Source organism: Girardinichthys multiradiatus, chromosome 8 (genome assembly GCF_021462225.1).
Source record: "Girardinichthys multiradiatus isolate DD_20200921_A chromosome 8, DD_fGirMul_XY1, whole genome shotgun sequence".
Classification (NCBI taxonomy): domain Eukaryota; kingdom Metazoa; phylum Chordata; class Actinopteri; order Cyprinodontiformes; family Goodeidae; genus Girardinichthys; species Girardinichthys multiradiatus.
This window is the reverse complement of record NC_061801.1, coordinates 35,454,051-35,472,546: the sequence shown is the minus strand read 5'-3', so window position 1 is coordinate 35,472,546 and position 18,496 is coordinate 35,454,051. Positions and strand designations below refer to the sequence as shown.

Genomic DNA, 18,496 nt, shown 5'->3' with positions numbered 1-18,496 from the left:
AATTAGCACATATGGTAAAAAGTGACATTCACAACTTGCTTCCAAGCATTGCAAGTTATGTGATATGTATGCAGTAAAATTCTTATATCTCAAAATGGTTTCTGCATTAAAGTGATGAAGGTTAAAGCTTTTTTACTTTGCATATTTTAGTGACAGCATGAGCATGATCAAAGTGCTCTCCAAGACATTGAATATCAACAAATAAAACTGAAGAAAACATAAACACTGTAAGCTTAAAGAGTGAAAATCTAAATATTCTACTCAAATAGGACCATCCAGATTAAATGAGTAGTAATGAATGTTTAGAACTGGTAAACAGCCAAAGGAGGTTACATTTTCAAAGGCAAGGTTGTTGAAGCCGAGGAGGTTTATCTTAATCCTTGCCAGGTCATATTTAAGACCATTCTGTACTTTCAGGGAAGTATGGTTACTAAGAAAAAAAAAGGGCCTAAATTAGAGCCTCGAGGTACCCCACAACTAACAAAGAAACAGTAAACCCACAAGTACTGGCACTCTTGATAAAAATGTGTTACAATAATCATCATGTGGACTTTGGGCACCAAGATGCCTCCTAGTGCAGCAGTTTTTTAACAGTGATCTTTGAAAAAGGTGTTGGGACCATAGCCATGGATTTCAACATTAAAACTCCAGTACAAACTTTTCTGGAACTTTCAAAATGAATTGCATTTAACTGACTTCTAGCACAACTTCAGAAGGGGAAAGGGTGGTAGCAGCGGACTTCCCATGATGCCACTGACCGTATAAAATCCCCACCTTTCCAATGGTCCTTTCTCTACCATCCGCACTCTGTGCATGGCTGGCTGGTGAGACTAATGTCTCTTTGCTGGCAAACAGACATAAACTCTTCAAACTGGATCCAAGGGTGTCATACGATCACGCGATCATATGCAAAGTTAAGTACGAGTGAATCACTGTTTGTGTACCCAGTGATTTTATTCATAAATAGGGGAAATTAAGGTATACACACTTATGCATTTTAACCCTTTTATTAACGGTATTTTTAAAGGTGTCTGTTTGATTCTGGTGCTAAGCTATCAGCTTCTTTTGTTAGCTTTCACTGCTAACAAGCTAAGAACACGTGCTTACCTGCTAGGGAATATTTAACAGAAAGGTTTTTAGTTTTCAAGCTAGTAAATAATAGTCCCTAAACATTATTTTACTAAATCTGATAACTAAGTAAACACCATTAAGCCCCTTTTCTCCAGAAAGATTTGTCTCTTTTCCAAAATACTCCCTTAATAATATTTCTTTAAATATTATTTTAATAAATAAAGGCAGCTAATTAGACACCGTTGAGAAATGGTCATCCAGGAGGTTGGTTTTATTCAGCAGATCATTATTTAAAACATTATTTTATTAAAATAATATTTTATCTGATCTTGCATTCTGAATGGTTGTCTAAAGGTGTGCTGATTATTGCCTAAGTTAGTTCCAAGACTAACTTAACTTCATTTCCAGATTCTTCAAGATAATCCTTGGTTCTCAAATATAAATAACATTGCATGGTAATGTTGCATCACTCTTTTGGTCATGGTTTCAATCATCCTTAATCAACTTGTTTATATTGTACATAGCCCATTAGTCTTCATTATTCTTTAATTCTGCTTGGCAGTTTAGTTGGATTGTTTTATCATAGTAAAGAGTTTGTTGATTGAAATATGTTTGAGTTTGAGTTGACTTATTTTTGTTAATAAATTCTTGTATTTTAAGAAATTGTGTGAATTCATTCCATGTGTGTGCAGAGTTTGTGCTGTTCAATAATGTCAGAGCTCGTCTCACACCTTTCTGTTTTGTCCTAATACCATCGCCTTACTGGGCTGGTATTCACAGGACAACCCTTAACAGACCGAAATATTATTTGATAAAATATTAAAATATTAATATTAAATATTAATTTAATATTTTATTGTACAACTTAGACACTCTCACTTATAAAATTTTTCAGGACATTCACATGTAGGGTCTTAGGGGTGGGCACACTCAATGGCATCAGGAGGGAGGATATCCTAGTAGCCTAACCTCTGGTGCCTGCACTCACCTCTAAGGGTATAATTGCATGTAGACATTGAGGGTTCAGAGTGTTGTAGTGTGCATTTTTAAATGCACACTACAACAACACGCATCAACACCACATTTGAGCTGGCGGAGGCAGGCTTGGGGTCTTTTCACACCCCCCTTCGCTATTTCCCATCTGTGGTCGGAGGCCGGGAGAGGGAGTGGGCCCTCTAGTTGGGTCTGGGCTGGGGTTGGGGGTCGGGTCTTGGGGATTGTCTGGTGCTGGGCTGGTGTTTCGGCTCTCTCGGGATCGCTTGGGTTCCCTTGGATCCCGGCCCCTGGCTTTGGTCCCTGGTCTGCGGCTGGGGGTTGCCGGGCTCTGGCAGAGGGGTCTTAGCCAGCGTTGATTGGGATGTGGCCCCGCTTTGATGGAGGGATTGGCCGGCTGGACTGCTTGGTGGCCATGTGGGGGTGCGACCCGCACCCCTGCATGGTGCACCACAGCCATGCGGGGGTGCGGGTGGCCAGCGGGCTGAGGCGCCCCCGGGGTTTGGGGGTGGGTTTGGTGGGGTGCCCGGTAACTGGGGCCGCCATGGCCTTTTTTCCACTGCTTCCTTCTGTGGTCCTGGGCTGGGGTCGGGCTCTGGGCTGCGGTTGGCAGTCGGGTGGGTGGGGCGGCGGAGCATGTCTTGTGACTGCACCGGGGCGGCTGGCGGGTTGTGCTTGGCCTGGAGCGGTTGGCATGCATGGCCCAGGTCCCTGGCCGGTGCATGTATCCCTCTCGTGGACTGGTGGGCTGGGGCTGTCTGGGGGAGTTGGGCGGGCTTGGAGGTGTGCTGCTCTGCTGGCTGTCTTGTCCGAGGGGGGATCGGGGCGGTGGGCTGGGGGGTGGCGTGGAGGGGCTGCGGCCTGTAGGGTGGAGGGGTTGTGTCCACTTCTAGGGCGCGGGGTCACTAGCGTTGGATCGACTGGACGGCGATGGTGGAGCTGAGCTGGATAGTGTTTCTCCCTGGGCGGTCGTTGCAGTGGCAGTGATGTAGTGTTTTTTGTTGCTGAAGGGGGCGTGGTGGGGGACACTGGCCTTGGGTGCCTGCCGCTGGCCGGGGACCTCTTGGTGGATGAGTTTGTCCCGTCATGGTGCGGGGTCGGGGATCCGGTTGTGGGTGGAGTCTGCCCTGTTGCGCCGGTGGGCAGGGGTGGCGTTGCGTGGGGCCCTTGCCTTGCCGTTGCGGCGCGCTGTGTGGTGGAGGAGCGGGGTGCGGCGGGGGTTCTTAGAGCGGGGCTGTGTGTGGAGCTTGCGCTGTGTGGGTGTGGCTTCATCGGCTTCTCGGCCGCGGAGTTCACCTGTGGGGGTTTGCCCCTGTGGGGGTGGGGATTCATGGCGTTTGGGTTCGGGGGGATGTGTTCAATATCGGTGTCCTTGTTGGGGGTTGCACTGTGGGGAGGTTCTTGTTGGGGTTCACTGGGGGTGGGAGACTCATGGGGTTGGGATCGGAGCTCGTTGGGAGGTCAAGACTGCTCCGTCCTGGGGCGGCTCCGGTTGGCGGGTTGCTTTGGGCCATGTGGACCCCTCTTTTGTACATAGCCCCCTCTCCGGAGGTGGATGGGGGTTGTTGGGGACTGGGTTCGGGGCGGGGGGGTGGGGTGGGGTGGGAGCCGGGCCGGGGTCACCCGGGTCTGGGCAGTACCGGCGCTGTCTGCCTGCCTCTGCCCCAGGAGGGAAGGGGACCACCTCCTGGGTCCAGGGGCTGGTTGCCCCTAGGGGGTACCGGCGCCTGGACCTGGGAGTATAGAGTATGCATGGGGAGTGTGAGTGAGTGTATGACGTCCATTGTTGTTTATCCTTACGTTGAGCGTTGAGTGTGAGTGATTTTATGTGTATGCATGAGGGTGGGAGTGGGTGATTGTGACTGTATGTGCCTGTTTTTTTTTTGGCGACAGGTTGGGTCTTGGACTGCTCCCTCTCCTGGATCAGCTTCCTCCCTGCCACACCACCTGCCGGTGGTTGGAGTCTCTGCCCGCTGGTGTATTTGTGGTTCTCGGTGTCCGGGGCCGGGTGCTTTGGTGTGTGCTGGCACACTCACGGTGGCTGCTTGCCGGGGCCTGGCCCCCTGGGCTCTGTCGGGCCTCTGCTTGGGGGGTGGTGTGTCCCAGGGTCTTGGGCCTCTGGGTCCATGGCTGGATCTGCTCGGGCGTGGACGGCTGCCGGCGGGGCCTGTGGGCTCGTCGCTGCGGCTCCCTGGGGCTTCTGCACTGTCGCTGCTGGATGGTTCCCCTGGCACTCTCCACTGCTCCTCTCTGGGGGGGTTGCGGTAGTCCCGGCGGTGGTTCTCCTGGGGTTCCTGTGCTTTCGGGGGCCTTTAGATGTCTGCCCCAGTGTCCGTCCAGGGACCATGGGGCAGGCCTGTGGGTCCTCACACTCGCTATTGCATATTTTTGTGGAGAAACCTTGCATACAAAAGTGCATCCACACTCATCCTCACAGGTGTTAAGCTTCAGGTGTTGACAGATACACAGATGTTCTATAATGGGCTGCACGTCTCACTAAGTACATTTTACATTCAGAATTACCGTATACTATTTTATTAAACAAATAAACACAAAAAAAAAAAACAGCTGCAGGTGTATAAGCAAGCAGGGTGTAATCTTGTATTCTCTTCATCCTTCTTTCTCTCCTCCACTCTTTCCTCCTTTTCTCCCATTTTTCCCCCATCTCTCTCTTTTTTGAGCTTCTTTTTTCCTTTTCATTTCAGTCTCCGTGTCCGTAACAATTGAAATATTCCCAAAGAAGTTTATAATAAAGTTTCTTTTATAAATATCAAGCAGAGCTTTAAAGCATAAGCTGTGATGCTCTGCTTGTGAAAGTAAATCTGTTGGGCAATTTCTTGGCACTCAGACAACAATTCTGAGCGATACTCTGCCGGACAGGACATGGTAAAAAAAAAAAGCAAAAACAAGTATTGAAAAATATTCTCGAATTTATAATCACAACAGAAGGATACCCAAACATTTAAGGCAAGTCACACAGTTTAAAAGGCAAATCTATAATGAAAATTTATCTCATCATTCAGCAGATTAGCAAAAACAAATAATTTTGGTTATCCAAAGTCACCTAAAACAGGAACAACGTGGTCTGATTTAATGTCAGAGAGAGAGGCAAAATACTGTGCATATAAATATGTTTTAGATATTTTTAAAACTTTAAATTAGGTCAAGAAAAAAACTGCAGTGAATCGGTTTGTGTGTTTGCTTAGAAACAAAATAATGTGTACTTGGGTAATCCATTTCACTTCAGGGTTTAGATTTTCTTTTTTAAAATGACAGAATTGTTCAAACGAGATTAAGGTTAGTGGAGGCCTCCAGAGAATTATTGGAATGTCCAACTGGGTGACTAAAAAAGTCAGTTTGGATGTTTTTGGTAGAATGCACACTTACTCTGCCAACTCCTCCAGGCTCCGGTAAACATCATCCTCATTCAGAGCTGTGTCCTCGGACGGGAAGGGCCTGATACACAAACAGAACACACAGAGGAAGAGACGGTTATAAAACACTTCATCACCACATACACACACAGACACAAACACACCAGGTAGAAAAATAACCAGTCGTAAACTTTGTGTTCCATCTGTCAGCTTGTCGCTCCTCGCTCCATCACTTCAGCAGCTAAACAGCAGGAACTATTCAACCGAGGGACCCCATCAGTCACAAACAACGTTGTCAAAACACATCAAAACTCTGCCGCTGACAGATAAGGAGCCCGCCATCCTCGCAGAACCAACTTTACTAGGAATTCAGGAGAGCGAAGCTGGCTTTCTTTTTTCCTCCCAGATTGATAGGCAGGAGTCGTATAAATCCTACCAGGGTTTCGACCATCATTCAAAGATCTTGAGGGACAATGTCAGCAATATAAAATATAGAAGTTTGGAGATGTATTTGTTCTGCAGGGCGTGACCTTCAGTGCTTGCAGAAAACAACCTGTTTTGGTGTAAGAAAAGCTGGACATAAGAACACAATAAATGAATAAAAGGTTGTCGTTTTGTTTTGGTGTTCATTTTCATTAAGACTGTCTTTAATAAATTCAACCTGAAGCAACAACAAACACTCCAAGATGGCTGCAGACATTTGAAAAGGATGAAAAATTAATTACTTCATTTATCTGGGTGGATTTATCCCAACTGTTTTAATGATCTTAGGTTTCTGGAAGCTTTTAGTTGGAAGTGGTAGATGAGGTTTCAAAGTCTAAATGTGTTAATGATGCCATTTGTCCCCTAGAGCTGAATGGGAATGCTACACATTAAGGCCTAATAAATTATAGCCCTGCACAGCTGAAAGCATAATAATCAGCACTACAACAGCCTCTGAATCAAATGACAATCCTGGCTATTATACTACAAAGTAAAATTATTTTTCTTGTATTTATGGAAGAATTAGCTGTAAACAAGTTGATCCTCTCAAAGACAATTTTCATCATGTGTGTTATCCTAGGAACTAGGATTGTTTGGTTCCACACCAGGAACCATGAGGAAAATCAAATAAGCTGTTAAAGGTAGAATTCCTTAAAGATGTCTGATTTTGACTTTTATATCACATTTATTCAACACTACATCTCATAAAATCTGGTTGCCTTACTATAGGCTTCAAATGAGATTTCTGAGCCTGCTTCAGTCAGGAGCAATAAAGCAATATCAATCTTCCTGTATTCACCTCTGTCCATATTTCTGTAAACTCCGACCAGCTTCTCTGTCTCTGTGGAAGATAAACATTCCCACAACATTTCACCGTGACAATGATGCGTTCGGGGTGATTGTGCAGTTCACCTCTTCCTCCACAAATAGTGTTAGCTGCTCTTTTAATGTTATCATCGTGTTTTGTTCTGAATGGAAGTAATGCTAGTGTTTTGGGGTGCCACAGCCAGAGTCCTGAGTTGAATCTAATAGAGAATCTGTGGAGGTAGCTACAGATTAGGGTGATGGTAAGGGGGCCTTCCAACGTCATAGCATATAAAACTACCAGTGGAAGCATGGCTGGTCATCAGATATCTAGATGGTTTGACTGCTGTAATGCCAAAAAGGATTTTACATTGATTATTGAGAAGGGTATAAATTAATGCCAACATACAATTTTATATTAGAATATACCTAAAAACAAAGAAAAACCAGGGTATTTTTTAATAATACTGCTTGTATGTTGTGTGGTTGTTCTTTGGGGAATTCCTGTGTCATTTTCAATCAGGGTCAAACATCTTAGCTGAATAGAAAAAAACAAATATCACAATCTGCCAGAGGTAGGAATACTTTTAGACTTAACTATATAAACACCACTGATTTAGGTTCTTATTTATAAAAAATGAAATCCATGAACCCATTTCCTGCAACTTCAAATTTATATTATTCTTTATGTAACATTAAATCCCAATAAAATACATAGAGTCTTGTGGTTATATTGTGACAACATGTGGAAAAGTTCAACTTTTACATCGACAAAGTGACACCAGAGAGAAAAAAATAAATCTGTCCATGTCACACTGCTGTCTAGACAGAGACGTTAGCCTGGAGTCAACGAGGACAGTTTAGTGTCACAGAGAAGACCTTCAATGCTCTCATGAAAGCACTCTCCTCTCTTTTAGCTCTCAGCTTTTAAAGCCTTTGACTATATTTAATCCCAAGATAGGATCAAATGACTCATACACTTTCCAGTGGCATGCATCTCCCTTAAGAGTCAGCTGAAGTAGCCGCTAATGGATAATTGTTGTACATTATGTTAAAACGTAAGCGGGTACACTGGATTTTACCGTGCGTTTCTGCCTTGTGCATGTTTGTGACATAAGTAATCAGCCTCTGCTTAATTAAAGCAACAATCACACTGAGAGCCCGTGTCAGTCGTTGAGCTAATGAATGTTGGGCGAGATAATCAAAGGTCAGCAACCTCACACAAACAAACATGTGGAGCATCAACATCTCCTCTGTCCTTTATAAAGCCTTCTCTCGGAAACATTTCCTCATGTTTCACAGCTTGTAACTTTATTAAACATGTAATTCCAAAAGCTAATTACAAGTTTTACTTCCACAAAATCTGCCTCATCTGATTTATGTCAAGCTCTCACTCACAGTTATGAAGCGCACAGGGCACCTCCTCCAGTGTGCAATAACACACCCATATTTGATGGCCCCCTCCAATGAAGTGTGCATTATATTTTAAGTTATTAATGGAGTCCCGCAGGGCAAAATCTAATTACACAGTAGTTTGTGGAGCTCTACGCACGCATTTATTATCACTCTGCTCTTCTGTGGAGCCAAGCAATGTCCATTGCTGAAGTTTTAATTTCCCCTAAATAGTGCAACTAGGTGTAATTGAACTCTGTTCATAATTTCATCAAGGCACCTCTGATAAGCCGACGCTTGGCGATTTATTGCTGCTTTGTGGGTTTTTATGGATGCATGTTATTCATGTCTGTATCATCTATGCTGAACCACAAAGAAATTGATACAACGACAAGATGCCGCTTTTCCTTAATGGCTGCCTGTTATATCCAGAACATAATAAAAAAATATATACTTACATATAATCCCTTGCAAAAGTATTCACACCTTTTAACTTTTTGAGATTTGGTTACGTTTTTATATTACAATTTTATGTGTATGTATCTGAATTTCATTTGATAGACCAAAACAAAATAACGCATGGATAAAGTGGAAGGAAATGGATAGATGGTTTTCAAAATTTTACACAAACATTTCAAATGTGTGGCTAGTCCTAGTCCTGCATACAGTTTGCCACAGGCCTTGTGGAGCACAAAGAAAATCACCGACATTTTACTGGAAACACATTATCCCCATGGTGACATATACAGCGCCTTGTGAAAGTACTCAGCCCCCTTGAACTTTTCAACCTCTTGCCACATTTCAGGCTTCAAACATAAAGATATAAAATTCTATTTTTTTGTGAAGAATCAACAACAAGTGGGACACAATCGTGAAGTGGAATGAAATTTATTGGATGTGTAAAACTTTTTTAACAAATAAAAAACTGAAAAGTGGGGTATGCAATATTATTCGGCCCCCTTGCGTTAATACTTTGTAGCGCCACCCTTTACTGCAATTACAGCTGCAAGTCGCTTGGGGTATGTCTCTATCAGTTTTGCACATCGAGAGACGGAAATTCTTGCCCATTCTTCCTTGCAAAACAGCTCGAGCTGTGTCTCCCAGGTGGATGGAGAGCGTTTGTGAACAGCAGTCTTCAGCTCTTTTCACAGATTCTCGATTGGATTCAGGTCTGGACTTTGACTTGGCCATTCCAACACCTGGATACATTTATTCGTGAACCATTCCATTGTAGATTTGGCTTTATGTTTTGGATCACTGTCTTGTTGGAAGATAAATCTCCGTCCCAGTCTCAGGTCTTTTGCAGACTCCAACAGGTTTTCTTCCAGAATGGTCCAGTATTTGGCCCCATCCATCTTCCCATCAATTTTGACCATCTTTCCTGTCCCTGCTGACGAAAAGCAGGCCCAAACCATGATGCTGCCACCACCATGTTTGACAGTGGGGATGGTGTGTTCAGGGTGATGAGCTGTGTTGCTTTTACGCCAAACATATTGTTTTGCGTTGTGGCCAAACAGTTCGATTTTGGTTTCATCTGACCAGAGCACCTTCTTCTACATGTTTGGTGTGTCTCCCAGGTGGCTTGTGGCAAACTTTAAATGAGACTTTTTATGGATATCTTTGAGAAATGGCTTTCTTCTTGCCACTCTTCCATAAAGGCCAGATTTGTGCAGTGTACAACTGATTGTTGTCCTATGGACAGACTCTCCCACCTCAGCTGTAGATCTCTGCAGTTCATCCAGAGTGATCATGGGCCTCTTGGCTGCATCTCTGATCAGTCTTCTCCTTGTTCGAGATGAAAGTTTAAAGGGACGGTCTTGGTAGATGTGCAGTGGTCTGATACTCCTTCCATTTCAATATGATTGCTTGCACAGTGCTCCTTGGGATGTTTAAAGCTTGCCAGCTACCAGCCAGAGATCGAATGCAGTGCTTGGATCAAAGCATATTTATATATCAGAATGGCCGAGGCCAAGTCCAGACATAAAACAAACTGACATTCTGTGGCACAGCTTCAGCTATTTTAAAAAGAAGAATGGGCAAAGCATACAGTGTGGGCTTACACCAAGCAGAGTCAGGTTTGTATCCAATGCTTTAAAACCAACTTTCCTAAATGTACCAGTTTAAAACTGTTTGACATGGCCAAATCTGTGCCTTTTTAGTGCATTTCCAATACCCCCAGTTACAAGCAATATTGCTTATATAAATACATCTAGGCTATGCTGCATAATATTAATCAATACTAGATGTGGCTAGTGATGCGTTACATCTGTCACATTTACTACAGTAACATTTTGAAAAACATTTACTCTTAAAAGTAGTTTTTACTGCAGTATACTTTGACCTAAACAATATTATTTTGAAGTAATGCTACTCTAGCCACCTCTGGTCATTTCACTAAGTGACGAACATGCCCATTATAATCAATCTTGAGCCAGACACAAGCCTGCAAGCGAATATGCATTAAGTATATCTTGTCAGTGGAAGTAGCTTGACTGTTCAAGCATACATTTGTTACCAACTGTAGGTATTTTTTTTTAAAGCTTTGTGTAGTAAAAGTGAGATTTTTTGTGCCTATTTTTATTTTCTTAATTTTTTGTGATCTTATCTGTGTTTTAAATCTCTATATAGTTTATACGTGCTTGATTTTATGCTTTTTATTATTTTCACCATTTATTTTTATGTCTACAGTTCCTTTTAAGAAAACTGAGTTCACATTTGTCATGTGAAATGAACACTATTAATAAACTGGACTTGACTAGTAAAGATGTTATGGCTTTACTTTTTTTTACTTCATTATTCAAAAATCCCAAAATTTGGACAGTATTTTATATTTTTGTGTTTGAGTACATAATTTCTAAAAAAAAAAAATAACACATTATAATCAAACTGTACTCTTTTATTCAACTACATTACTAGTCTTACTTTATTATTATTGTGAAGTAATGCTACTCTTAATTGTAGGGCTGAAACAATTCATTGGATTAATTGCGAATAATACATTTTTGAAATAATCGTTATTATTTATTGTCCTATTGTTACTGCTTCCATTTGTTTCAAAGGTTAGTACTCTCTGATAATTCTCATTGAAAGTTTGAATGAAAAACTTGCCTGTAGGTGAGAGGGTTTTAATAGACATGTCTTTCACATGTCTCATGCTTTTTAGATTTACAACAATATTATAAGACAGCCGAATCTGCTTGTGATCATGTTTTCACACATTCATTGTCAATGAGGAAATTCTGGAACAAGTGTTCTACGGAGAGCTCATTCCATTGATTAACTATTGTCAAAATGCAGAACAAGAGCATAGATGTGTGGGAGCGAATCAGATGGTCAGCAGTGGGAGCTGTTTCACATCCTGGGACACGGCTTTGTTTCTGCAAGAGTCGATAAATCGCTGCCGCTCCAGCAAGCTGGAGCACCCTAACTTCTTATACCTTGTGTGTCTATGAAGCCACCCTCAGAGTAGGAGAGAAAGGTTCAGTTAAACAGCACAGTGGAAAAGCCCGTAGTCGAGAAGCTCTGAATGGTGACCGGCTGGTCAGAAACTGAAAGATACGATCTTTTTTAATGCAATTTGGGACTGTCAGGAATACAAATTACTCAAATGTGTGAAAATACCCCATAGCATGCGTTCCAGTAGCATGTGTGAAAAATGAAAACTGCATCTGGATGTAGTAAATGTGAAAAGGCACAGAGTTGTTTCTAGATACTGAGAAAAGTGAGAGAGGAAGAAGAGTGGATGAAGGGTTTTTAACAGAGGTTGTAAAACTTCGTCCCTCTTTCAACACTGAAAATAAATAAGCAGATCTGTGTCTGAACATTGTGTCAATGCAAACCCTTCTAGCTGTAGATGGTCACTATTTATCTTTGTAAAAGGGTGGAGGATTTAATTTGAGCTTCCTCAACAATAATGCATCACCATCTTGGTCTTGGTGCTTCTCTCTCATTAGGGTTATCAAAAATGGGGGAAATCCTCAGCATCTGATCTTTTTCTTTGTCTTGGTCTTAGTCTTCCTCATCTTGGGCTTGATCTTCATTATCTTCTTTGTTTAAGCCATCCATTATTTGTCTTGATCTTCTTATTCTTCTTGAGTCTGGTCTTCATCTTTTTATTCTTGGTCCTCGTCTTTCTGATTTAGTGTTACTACTGCTTAGTGTTCTTCTTATTCATCTTTGTTCTTTTATGCCTTGGTCTTCTTTAAATTCATCTTCTTCTTCCTGCTCTTGGACTTTTTCATCTCGTCACATCTTAATGGTCTCAGCCCTGGGCTTCTTCTTCTTTGTTGTCTTCATTGTCTTGGTTTTCTCCAGTTTAGTCTTCTTCCTCCTTATCTGCCTTTTTTGTCATTTTTCATCTTCGCCTTGAACATATTGAACCTGGTCTTCTTCATCTTTTTCACCTCCATTTAAGTCTTCTTCCATTTGGTCGTTGTCTTCCTTATCTTAGTTTTTTTTCATCTTGGACTTGATCTTTGTCTTCATTACCTTCATCTGGGTCCTGTTGTTCTTTGTGTTCTTTATTGTCTTAATTTTACTCTCATTCTCTTCGGCTTAATCTTATAATTTTTCATGCTGGTATTTTTCTTCTTCTTCTTCTTTGTATTTTCTTTTTGTACAACTTCTTCTTTTCGTTGCCTCCTTTAGGGGTTGCCACAGAGCCTTATCTGTCTTCATCTCACCCTAACCCAAGTGCAGGTTTTGTTCATAGTTTTTTTTTTTTTATGCTGAAATGCTTGACAGTTAAAATGTAAAGCAGTTTCCTCTGAAGACTTGTGGGTTAGAAGTAATGTAAAGCTACCTCTATTAGTTTGTTGGTATACTTCAATTATAAGTCGAAAGCCACACATTGCAAATTTTACTCAAAATGTTTGTTTTACCACAAATCACATCTATGCATAAATATTTTTCTCCAGGGAAGCAAGATTGTGCCATCAGCTCCTCAATCACATTTGTTGAGTTTGAACTTTGTGTCTGTGACACCTTGAACAACTAGGTGCTGCGTATTATGATCCTAAGGTCAGAGCCCTGAACGCACGAGAAAAGAGCAGCGATCAGCGAGCATGTAGGACAGATGGGGTGAGGGTTAAAGCGGGGTTTGCTGAGGACAGCAAGGATAATCAGCAGGAAAGAGGATGAATAATAAGTGACACAGGCATTTACTGTGGGTGAGATGGATAAACATAAGGTCAGCTGGGAACACACACAGAGGGCCTTTGGTGGGAACACCAAGGTTATCGGGATCTTGAGTAGAACAGAGTTAGAAATGAAAGTTTTGTCTGATTGACTAGCAAGCAAATAAGTAGTTAAAGGGAAAATATAATTAAAATAATAAGTTAGCCTAACACAGTAAAACTATATTAATTAAAAAGTTAATGATTCCATCTTTTGATAAGATTGTGAAGCAATGGCCTGCATCGCTTCACAATGCACAGCTCCCACCAAATATGATTCAGACTTTTCAAATGATGCAAAGCTTTCTGTCAGTCGCGTGAGAGGAGAAAGATGGGGCTAAAAAAAACTTCTTCTAACAGTCCCATGTGACTTGTTGCCACTTCAGACTCATCTGTACTAAATTACCAGGACAGTTTCAGGACGTTGCTAAATAAGACTCATTTAAAATTTACCAAATACACATTTGCACAAAGCAGGATGAAAGAAATGATGTTGTCATGTAAAGGAAGGCATCTGAAACAAGACGAACGTGCGCTTTACTCTACAACCTACATTACAGAGATGAGCGGCAGCGTGTTAACAAGGCCCAAAGGCAGCGAACACACGAGATCAATCGTCATGCCTGAGGCGATTTCTTTCACCAATTGTCGAATGTTAAAACTCAAAGGATGGCTCGCTGTCTGGTCTGCACATAAAGATCCAAGAGCTTTGGGTCAATGTTTGACCTCTGCTCTGGGGAGATGGAGAAGATCTTTTAAATTACTTTGCAAAAAAGAATTAGTCATCTGAATGTTTTGCTTATTATCAGAATGTTATTTTACCACCTTAAAAAAGAAACAGGCCCAAATTAAATAGCTGTTTCCGAAAATAATTGAAGCAAATAAAAATCAAAGAATATATGCAAACTGGTGGACATGTCACCAACTGAAATAAAATGACTGAAAGTAATTAATAAAAATTATTATTATATATTCATTCATTCATTCATTCATTCATCTTCTACCGCTTATTCCATAGTGAGTCACGGGGGAGCTGGTGCCTATCTCCAGCAGCCTATGGGCGAGAGGTAGGGTATATTATTATATAATATAATACATATTTTTATATTGATTGGTTTTTCCTTTGTTTTGTTTTTACACAAGTTCCAAACAGGACTTCATTCAGAAGAAGCACAGCTGATTGCTTTGACTTTTGAACCACCTCTATTATTATACAATGTTTTGCAAAAAAATATTCATCTCTTTAATTTGTTTTTCTTCTGATACGAGAACAACAAACATCAACACATTTTAATTACATGTGATAGAATATGACGTGTAAGAAAAATGTATACATGCTGTTCAGTTTTTCACACATAAAAATCTAAAAATGTGTTGCATGCATTGTACTTATGCCCCTTTAGAGTGACACCCTAAATAAAATCCAGCATTACCAACTGCCTTCAGATGCTGCCATGGTGGAAGGTTGAACTTGAGACTTTGGAACCATTTTGTTGATTTGGCCATATTTATTGCATCATTATTTTGCAGTTATCTGGCAGATTGTTCTTTACATTTCCTTGGGATTTCAAAGAGTCCATCATGCCATGGACTAACAAGGTTCCCTGGGCCTTTGGCAGAGAAAGAGACCCACAGCATCCCAGATCTACCACTGTACTTAAGAGCAGGCATGAGGTGCTTTTCTGTATATTTCTCCTTTGTTTCAAACTGCAGTGTTCATTGCTGAAAAGATCGCTTTAAGCGGTGGTTGGATAAATATGGGTCCTTATCCAACCTTGTTCGAACCGGGTTTCAGTTGTATCAAACTTTTGATATATTACACTTACTATTATTATGCATTACTTTAGATTTGTAGTTAATATTATAAAAACCTTTGGTTTCAGTATTTTTACAGGTCTAAATAAGTGTGGGACCAGGGTGCGACGGTAGTGCAGGGATAGAGCGTGCGACACATTTATAGAGGGGGCCTGGGTCCTCGAAGCAGCCTGTCACAGGTTTGTGTCCCGGCCCATTGACCTTTGCTACAGGTCTTCCCCTACTCTATCTTCCCATTTCCTGTCAGCTCACTTTCAGAAAATAAGAGAATAAAACAATTTAAAAGAAAAAAAAACAAGTGTGAGACCAGTGATTGAGTAAAGAAAAAACGCAATAAATGTACTGGAGAAAAAGTTTGGAGAAATGTTTCTGTGTGAGATTATGATGCTGCAAAGAAAGCCCAATTTATTCTGAGAGTTTTTTCCCCACATATTTCCCAGGATTGGAGTGGGGGTGGGCAATGTTATTAGTACACCGTAATAACAAGTACAAAGGAGACCAAACACAGCTACAACCCTTATATACATCAGTGTTTGGCACATTCATTTTGGCCAAGCAAATTGCATCGTGTATTATTCCCAAACTGATCTTTTCCCTTAGGATTTGTTTCAATGAAGCAAATAATAGGCTTAAAAGTATTGTTTTGATCTATTGTTGCCTTGGGATCTTACAGTGCCAGAGTTTTACTCAAGGACACATTAAAACTCTTATGTTTGGTTCGATGTAGTTAAACTACCACAATTTGCATTTAGTTTAACTTTAACACAAAAGAAATCAAGGTTCAGATTTATGTAATGCTCTGTTCGGTGCAACAAATCCTTCACACACACATTATGTCAGTTCCCAAATCTCTAGAGCTACGGATCGAATCAATATATGACCTTGTGCTGAAGGAAGGCTCATTGGGGTGCAGCAGTGCTAACAGAATGCTTCTGTTGCAACATTTAGCAACTATTCAGATCCTTTAAGTAACCACTTTGAAAAAAGGTCCCTGGCTGGAAACTTCTAGCAACTTTCTTCTGTTTTTTTGTGGGGTAGAGACTTTGCATAACTATAATGGCCCTCATTGTGCATATATTACTTTATGGTTTGTGACCTTCTCACCAAACGTCTGGGAAAAACATTTTTGGTGCCGTACCAAAACTCTTCTAAAATTCTTGAACTTCTTTACATTTTGTCATTTTACAACAACAACCTTTGATGTATTTTATTGGGATTTTATGACACATCATCACACTGTAGTGCAAAACTGTGAAGTTAAATGAAAAGGACACGAGATTTTTTTTAAGGAAAAATTGTTTTGTCTCTGTGGAAAAGTGGCAAGAAGAAAGTCATGTTTTAAAAAAACCCATGAGGAAACCTATTTGCAGCTTGCTACAATCCATCTAGAGTCCGCAAAAAAACGAGGAGCGGAAAAATGATAATTGCACATCACTCTGAACTCAACATCCCAATTGTAAAGCATGGTGGTGGCAGTATCATGCAGTCGGGATGCTTTTCTTCAGCAGGGCCAGAAAATCCAGTCAGACTTGAAAGAAATATGCATGGCTGAAAGCTAAATATAGGGAAATCCTGGAAGAAAAGCCTTCCCAGGCTGCAAAACACTTGAGACTAGGGTGGTGGTTCACCTTCCAGCAGGTCAGTGAGCCAAAACATACAGCCAGAGTTACACTGCCATGGTTTGGACCTTAACAATGAACCAAACAAAGTTGAAAAGAAGAATGAGGAGAAATTTAAGTCTCTAAATGTGCAGAGCTAGTAGATACATATCTCAAATGTCTTGCTGCTAAAAAGATGAAAAGTTTGGGCTGAAATATATGCATGCCGCACTTTTCAGAATTTTTTTGTAAAGGATTTTGAACTGAAGATATCATTTTTCTTCCACTTCACAATAAGGCACTACTTTTTGTTGATGTATCACATAAAATCACAAAAGATACACTGAAATTTGAGGTTGTAATGAGACAAAATGTGAAAAGGCTCAAGAGGTATAAATGTAACAGACCAACAGTAACGTTCTTCTGTTAACTATGGCATTTACCCTTTGTTTGGTTCAAAGACTTCAACAATTAAATGGTTAAAGGTTTAAATGATTTCCAGGGGTTTTGCTTTAATTTAGGGACGCTAAGGGAGATCAAGTGGTCCATGGGGCACATTTTAAACTGGCTGTGCTTTAATAAAATACAGTAAGTGTAGAATTACAGGGAGATTTCTCTGTCACGTTTAGCATGGTAATCTGCAAGCTGCATGCAATCAGTGCTTTGTAGAGTTTGATTAAAACTACCAGCCAGACCTTTTCTGTAGAATTACTGTGTGTCATGGTCAACTTTTCTATTGGTTTTACTATTTTGTTGTATTTATTGAAGATAACACTAATCTAATGGCATAATTAATTATGCTTGTTGTATTACATTAACTGGCAGTGTTAAAGACACAGTCAGCATGCTTTGTTTGTCTTTATTAATGAGAAGGGACCTGCCCTCTCTTTTGCCCACTGCCCACTTTTATTTTTTTCCTTCTCTTCATTTCCTGGCCCAGCTTCTAATGGGCGTGCACCATCAACTTATTACTAAGGCAGATAAAATGGCTTATTACATGGCGCCTGTGAGCCACCAAGCCCCAGGCAGACTGAGCGAATGAATGAAGAGGCCATACCAGCAAACAAAACTGCAAAAAAAAAAAAAAAACAACACAAAACAGAGCAACATTTGCTGAAAAATGTCCACTCTTTCATATAATCAAGGATCTGACTCAGAATGACGCAGGACCGATTTAAGTGACAGATGGAAATGCATTGTGAAGTATTTTCTTCCCTGAAAGATAATGCCGCCAAAAAGCTGCAGCTAATTGCCTAAAATGTAAATTGACTTTTAAATGAGCAGCAGATGTTAATAGCATCGTCCATTTCAGTACACTGCCTATGAAGAAAATGGGAAATAGTTTTATCCAGGTAGGCTTTTCCTTGATATTGATATTCTTGGAGTGCCTGAGTGGCTGAAGTGATAAATGAGTGATTTGTGTGTTGCACGCATACCTGATGCCTTTAATTTGTGCAATGCTGTGGTGGGAGATCCTCGACAAGGCAGAGATTACCTGAAGCAAAAACAAAAGGCAGAAAAAATGGTCAACAAGCAGGCAACTTTATTCATTTATCTATTTATTTTTTAATGATTTTGCAGGAAGAAGAGCAAAGCAGGAAATATATTCAGCAAATTAAATTTGCCACTATTTATTATTCAATCAATCATTCAATATTTGTAGTGCATTTGACTAATAATCTGCTTCTAAGGTAAACCAGTTTGAACACCATATATATTTTTTTTATTATACCAGTAACTACTACTACTAACAGTACAAAGCCAAAGCAATGCATTTCTTTTTATTTTACAC

At 40.8% G+C, this 18,496-nt stretch overlaps 1 protein-coding gene across 12 annotated transcripts in view; it reads right to left on the bottom strand.

The window, feature by feature from the left end:
• The window catches only part of vav2 (vav 2 guanine nucleotide exchange factor), a 288,765-nt gene that overhangs the window by 71,908 nt on the left and 198,361 nt on the right, over positions 1-18,496 (bottom strand). For all 12 annotated transcript variants that reach the window (XM_047372613.1, XM_047372606.1, XM_047372608.1 and 9 more), the window contains 2 exons: positions 18,141-18,199; positions 5,452-5,520 (listed from right to left, as the gene is read on the bottom strand). In XM_047372613.1, the coding sequence (XP_047228569.1) occupies positions 5,452-5,520; positions 18,141-18,199 (128 nt within the window). The remainder of the gene's footprint in view (positions 1-5,451; positions 5,521-18,140; positions 18,200-18,496) is intronic.